The sequence below is a fragment of the Quercus suber genome, unplaced genomic scaffold, assembly GCF_002906115.3.
Source record: "Quercus suber isolate HL8 unplaced genomic scaffold, Cork oak 2.0 scaffold_304, whole genome shotgun sequence".
Taxonomy (NCBI): Eukaryota; Viridiplantae; Streptophyta; class Magnoliopsida; order Fagales; family Fagaceae; genus Quercus; species Quercus suber.
Window position 1 is genome coordinate 573135 of NW_027069760.1, and position 6303 is coordinate 579437.

General features: G+C 36.5%; 1 protein-coding gene across 1 annotated transcript; it reads left to right on the top strand.

The window, feature by feature from the left end:
* Positions 1–286: 286 nt before the first annotated feature.
* LOC111999084 (uncharacterized) lies at positions 287–5103 on the top strand. The gene is made up of 3 exons (XM_065782489.1): positions 287–352; positions 4021–4096; positions 4625–5103. The coding sequence occupies exons 1-3, from the start codon at positions 287–289 to the stop codon at positions 5101–5103; spliced, it is 621 nt and encodes a 206-aa protein (XP_065638561.1).
* The last annotated feature ends 1200 nt before the right edge of the window (positions 5104–6303 follow it).

The window sequence follows — 6303 nt, forward strand, 5'->3', positions numbered from 1 at the left end:
CCTTCCAAGGGCAAAGACCCAATAGATGGGGGCAGATTCCATTCTTCTCAAGAGGAAGATGAAGCCTGCCGACTTTCTAAGCAGCTGAGACTTGGTGATCAGAGTAAAGGGAAAGAAGTCGTGTAGCAGTCCGAGCCCTAGGCCTGGCTACCTGCTGCCATGCTCCACGGAAAACCTCTGATGGACAACGCACCCTCAGGGATTTTCAAGAAGGCGAAGGAGCTCGCGTAGCCGATGCCCTCACGTAGCCGATGCCCTGGAGAGGTCCCTCCTCCTCCCCGTCGACATGGCTGGGCTGGGGGGCATGAGGAGGCAAGAGGTTGCTCGTAACCTCAAGAGATACTTGGGCATGGTAGGACCTTTGATACTTGTTATTTCGTTTGAATTTTATTGTTTAGCACCTTCCCTTCTTTCCTTTACGGTGCTGAACAGTTTTAGACCCCTTAAACACACAGATTGCGTAGCCTAGATTAATTAGCCAAGTTGTTACTTAGTCAAATTAAGCAATTCTAGGTTAAAACAATCCAACAATCATATCAAGAATAATAATGCAGCGGAAAATAAATAATACAAGATATGATCACCCAGGAAACCACACGGTAAAAACCTGGGGAGGATTTGACCCACCGATCCTCAAGGCTAACCTGAATTCACTATGAAAGAATTGAAGTTCGTACAAAAGGACTACAAGCTCCCCGTTCGACTTCCTAATGCTACCCACCAGTAGAACTTCCTGACACGACCACGCGCAGGCTCCGAATCCACAGACTACTTCTTTCTTGAATTCTTCAATCAGCTACAAGCTCCCCTCTTGCTTTTCTTTTAAGTTCCAATGGTTGCAACAGTAATGATCTTCAAGATGTTGAAATCATCTCCACCGTGAAAACCCTAAGTTTTGTGTAAAGGAAAGCTCCTCAAAGATCTCACACGAGATTCACACAAAACAGCAATGTATGAGCAACAATACAATATGGACAACCTCCAAAAACGTGACTAGGGTTTTGTTTATATACCTAGGGTAAAAACATAAAACCCTAAACGTTTAATGAAGTAGGGCTGAGTTGGAAATTCTGCAGAAAATTCAACCTGTGCGACTTTCGATCGATCGAGTCTATTCTTCGATCGATCGAGCCAGGCCAAGAGTCCCAAGTACTTTTGCAGCCACTCGATTCCAACTTTACAATATTAAACCAACTTTGAGCAAGTCTACATAAGACTAAATACAATGTTTTGATCATGGTTTGCCAACATTACAAATTAGAGTTCTAAATACATAAAATCCTAAGACCTTAGAACCTAACAAACTCTCCCTTTGGCAATCCGTGACAAAACCCTAATTAACAGCTCAAAGTTTTACAAATAAAAAGCCCTTTACAAAGATAATGCTCATAAAATTCAATTCAGCCTAACTACTATCCATAGTTGCAAGTGTAGACAGCAGCTTAGTTGAATCAACCTGTATAAAGAGCCTTACAGATTTAGTCCAATAAATTTGCAATCACTCGATTCCAGTTTTACAAATAAACATACTTTGAGCAAGCCTAAACAAGACTAAACAACTTGTTTTGATCATGGTTTGCCAACACTACACATTAGAGTTCTAAATACATAAAATCCTAAATCTTTAGAACCTAACAACACGCAATAAAGATATATATATATATATAAAATATAAAATGTAGTTAGAAAAAAAGAAAAAAGAAAAAAACACCTATGATGGGGGTGGGGTTGTTTTGGGTGAGAGGGGTGTGCACATGTTAAATTGAGTGGGTGGAGGGCAATATTTTTATAACCCCCTAATGGAAGGTTGGCAAAATTGCAATCCGCTGCCGACACCAATCTATAAATACGACAAATCGGTTGAACATCTTTAACAGTTTTAACTTGGCAGGTTGAACAAATTAGGCAGGTTGACAAATACAATTATATAAATGAAATTATTTCAATTAAATTGAATAATAGTTTCCCCCCTCAAATAAAAAAATGAATGAAAATTTTTCAAATTTTATTAAAATATCACAAATACTACATTATTTTTATAAAAATCATTGAAATTTTATCACACTAAAAATAAAAACATCTAAGAATCTTAAATTGGACATGTACATAGATTAAGAATAATAACAAATTCTTAGAGAGAGCTGCTAGAGTTTATTAGGGAAGATAAATGTGGAAATGAAAAAATAAAAAGAAAGAGATAGAGATGAGAGAAATGAAGTGGATGCGTATGTGAGGTAGAATTTTGCAACATAACAAAGTTTTATATATATATAGGTGGGCGGGTGGGGTTGTGGCAGGTTATCCAACCCGACCCATCTCACTTAATAGACTTGCATGGATTGAGTTGCGTTGGTTTGGGTTGGGCAACTTAGAAGGTTTATTGCACGCACCTATTTAAAGAGTGCAAATTTTTTTCACATACATGGCTTGGGTCCAATCCTCTTGTGCATTGGACTCGTCACATGTCATTATTTGGTCCAATACATGAGAATTGGACCCAATCTTTGCCAATTTCCAACCATTTTGGATTAATAGTCCGAGTATCTTAGCCAATTGATGACCTTGTAGCTAAATTGACATCTCTCCATGTACTAAATGTTTGGGAGATTAGAATGAAAAAGGTTCGAACTACGGTATTAACAGCATATTATAATTATCTATATAAAAAATTAAAAAAAAAAGTCACAACTGATTTGGCAAATAGATATTGTGGGGCCTGTTAGTTAAAAAGGTATAGTAGCCTTTAGAAGTGGGCTCGGGGCCCAAAGGCCCAATCCGAGAACACATAATTATCCGAGGACAGCCTAAAAAAGTTTTATTCTTATCAAATGGGTAGTATGAAAGAAACGAGTAGATATTATATACAGCGGCATAACACACGTCCGAGGACACCAAAGTCCGAGGTCAAGGTAACCTTCATGTTAGCGGAAAGACTCCGTCAAGTTGTATCTGAACTGGAAATTGGATATAGCTTAAGGAGGCGTCGGGGAAGGTAGCAAATATCTTCTAAAGGCTATCACCTCCACATTAAATGCTTTCCAACTAACGCTCTGGCCGCATTAATGTGGAGGTGATACCTAAACAGTAACTAAGCAGCTTTATGACCACTAAGCTGAAAGTTTCGGTAGGTACTGGATGGGACAGAAAGGAGCTCCCAGGATAAGAACTACACGTGTACGATGGAAACAGGGGGAAAACGGAGTATATAACATAGGAACGAAGAAAATAGAAAGGGACTTTTGAACAAAAAACAAAAGGAAGAAAAAAAAGAAAGAGAGAGACCAACTGAAAGAAAGCCGAGGATAGTTTTACTCAAAGAGCGAACCGAAAGTATCCCTTATTACTTGATGAGTAGAACCTTTTCTGAAAAACAGCACTAGTTCTTGGACCCATACTCTAAAAATTTATTGTTTGGGCTTATTGGGCTGAAAACCCATCACTCAGGGTCAATCCAAATTGGGTCCCTACAGATATTAAACGGTAATTAATAATTTAGGGGAAAAAAAAGAAAAGAAGATTCTTTTGGTTGGATGGAAATGTCCTCAATTCAAATTCTCCTTGATCCTTACCTTATTTGAGATCTCGAGCTCGTTATGGGATTTTAAAGATTCTGCTTAGGTTAATTTATAGAAAGATGAATATAATCATAACTTTTAATTTATGGAGGGAGAGATTTTAGGACAATCTCAACGCATGACAACTCAATATGGTATTGTATATTTAAGGAGAATATATTTTCATAGTAACTTTTTTTTTTTAAGGTCAAGGCACACAATTTTTGAAGTTTAGTCATAGCTAAAAAATCACTCTCGTTCTCCTTCATTCCAGAAAAACCCATTGGAAAAAAGTTGAAAAAACTCCAACAAAGTTGGTTACAATGGAATACTCCTCCGCAGAAGTGGTTAGATTAGAAACAAAAACCTTTTTCTCGTCTAATTGTTGTTTTATTTTAAAAATTAATAATCTTTATTTTTGGTTTTTGTCTTTTTGTTTAAATTTCTTGGATTGTTGTCTTTGTAGACTTGTGTTCTGAAAGTGAATTCACAGTGTGAGACTTGCAAGAGAAAAGTGATGGAAGTCTTGCAGAATGTCGGTGGTATGTATTTTTTTGGCGAATTTGTTACATCTTTATTTGATAATTTATTTTTGATACTCATCTTGTTTAATTTCATAGGGTGTTTTTAAGTAAATAAATAAAATAGAAAACTACAAGAAAATTGTGTATTAACTTATAATGACAATAATAACAACACTCATTGATATTAATGGGATGATAGGTGGCCTTTTTTTTAATAATTCCGTAGTCAGAAAAAGGGGAATTTGATCCTTGAACTTTTTTGTTAAAATTTAAAAATAATAGGAAGTTTCAGTTTTTATTTATTTTTATTTATTTTTTTCCAATATGAAGAGGAAGTGTCAGTTGAATTATAAAACGCGTGATGATAATATGGCTATTTTAGTTTAAATTACCAAGTTTGTATTAATTTTCAGAACAAATTCTTCACTCGTATTTCAATGTTTCTTATTTCTTTTTCATTAGAAATAAACTATAGGTTGGTTTGTTATTGCAGGACAAGTTGCACATTCCTATAACACTTTTCTTTTAAACCTTTTCTATTGCTAGGAGTGTATAATATTTCTATAGATGCTGAGGAAGGGACAGTGAAAGTTACTGGGAGAGTAAATCCGAATACACTATTGAGGGTGCTAGAAAGGTATGGGAGACATGCAGAGGTCAAATGGATTCGGTTTGATGGTGAAGTTAGGGAAAGAGGTTACTATTATTATGGTGAAAATGGATATGTTCCATCTCCATATGCTCCTGCTCCATATGGAGTGTCATACCATTATCCAGTATCAGGAGGGTATGAATACCCACCATATGGAGGCCTTGATTACCCATGGTATGACAGCTGCCGCCACATTCCGCCATTACCACCTCCTATGTATCCACCAGGGCCTCCACCTATGTTTCGGCCACCAGGGCCACCACCTATGTTTCCACCACCTATGCATCCACCAGGGCCACCGCCACTACGGCCAATGGCCCCCCAACCAATGCCCAGAAATGGTGGTAATTATGAATCTTGTAGGATGATGTGAGTTACTGGACTATACGGTATATGTACATCATGTATGAATTTCATTGCACAAAAAGTTTACTTGCAAACCGATTTAAAGGAAAATTTCTCCAAATCACTACGTGATGGTTGAAAAAAGCTATTCATATATACTTTGTCACATAACATTTTAAATGTGTCACGTGACTTGTTTAATTAATACATGCCAATGGTCTTATGAATTGTCACGTAGTTGGTTGGAGAAATCTTTATCCGACTTGAAAGAATTTCTAATACAGGTTCTAGGTTAGTGAGAGTTCAAATACAATATGATACTTTGAATTGAATCTCTATGTTTGTTCTTTATTGTCTTTGATTTTTTTTTAAGGTCAGGGCCCTAAGTTTGAATTTATGAAGGTTCAATAACATGCATTGTAATACAGGAATACAATACAAAGATACAATTGCTTTATTTTTTGTTGCCTAATTTGACTTATAACTGAAGTAGTGAATTTTTAGTCTGTCTTCATTCTTAATGTAATCTCATTTCAGCGGCTCTTGGAATAGAACAAGTATAGCAGAATAATGTATTTCTTTTCTTTTTTTTGAGATAAGAATAATGTATTTCTATTTCTTAATTTTTCACATCTTTTGTTAGGTAAATTGCTATTATAGTCGATTTTGGACAGTTGGAAGAAATTAGAAAATGCAAAATCATTGGACAGCCATTTACATAGGCTGGTAATAGCAAATTGTGTTGGAGCAGTAGGTGTTAACGGAGATAACACATTTAACACTTTAAAAAGTTTACAATAATCAGCAGTGTGCTTGAGTAATCACTGTTACGTGCATTTCTTTATATGTGGCACATCTGCGTCCAGTGCCTAAGATTTGGCTCGTATCCGATGCCGTTGCATAATAGATGCAAGATAGATGGACCGTGTATCCATCTCTGTATATGTAGCTCATATAATGTCCACGCAGTGATCAAGATTTGCCTTGAATAATGGACACCAGAATTGTCACATGTCCATATCTTTATATGTGGTACATCCAGTGCAGAATTTGGCTTGCTTGTAGTGCTTCTTCGCATTGGACACAATATAGATGTGTCACATATCCCCCCCTCCCCCCCCCTTTTTTTTTTTTTTTGTATGTGGCACATTAGTACACAGGATTTATTTTACATCCAATATATTTGCAGAGTTTGCACACTCAATCCTGTATCTAAAACGAAAGATTA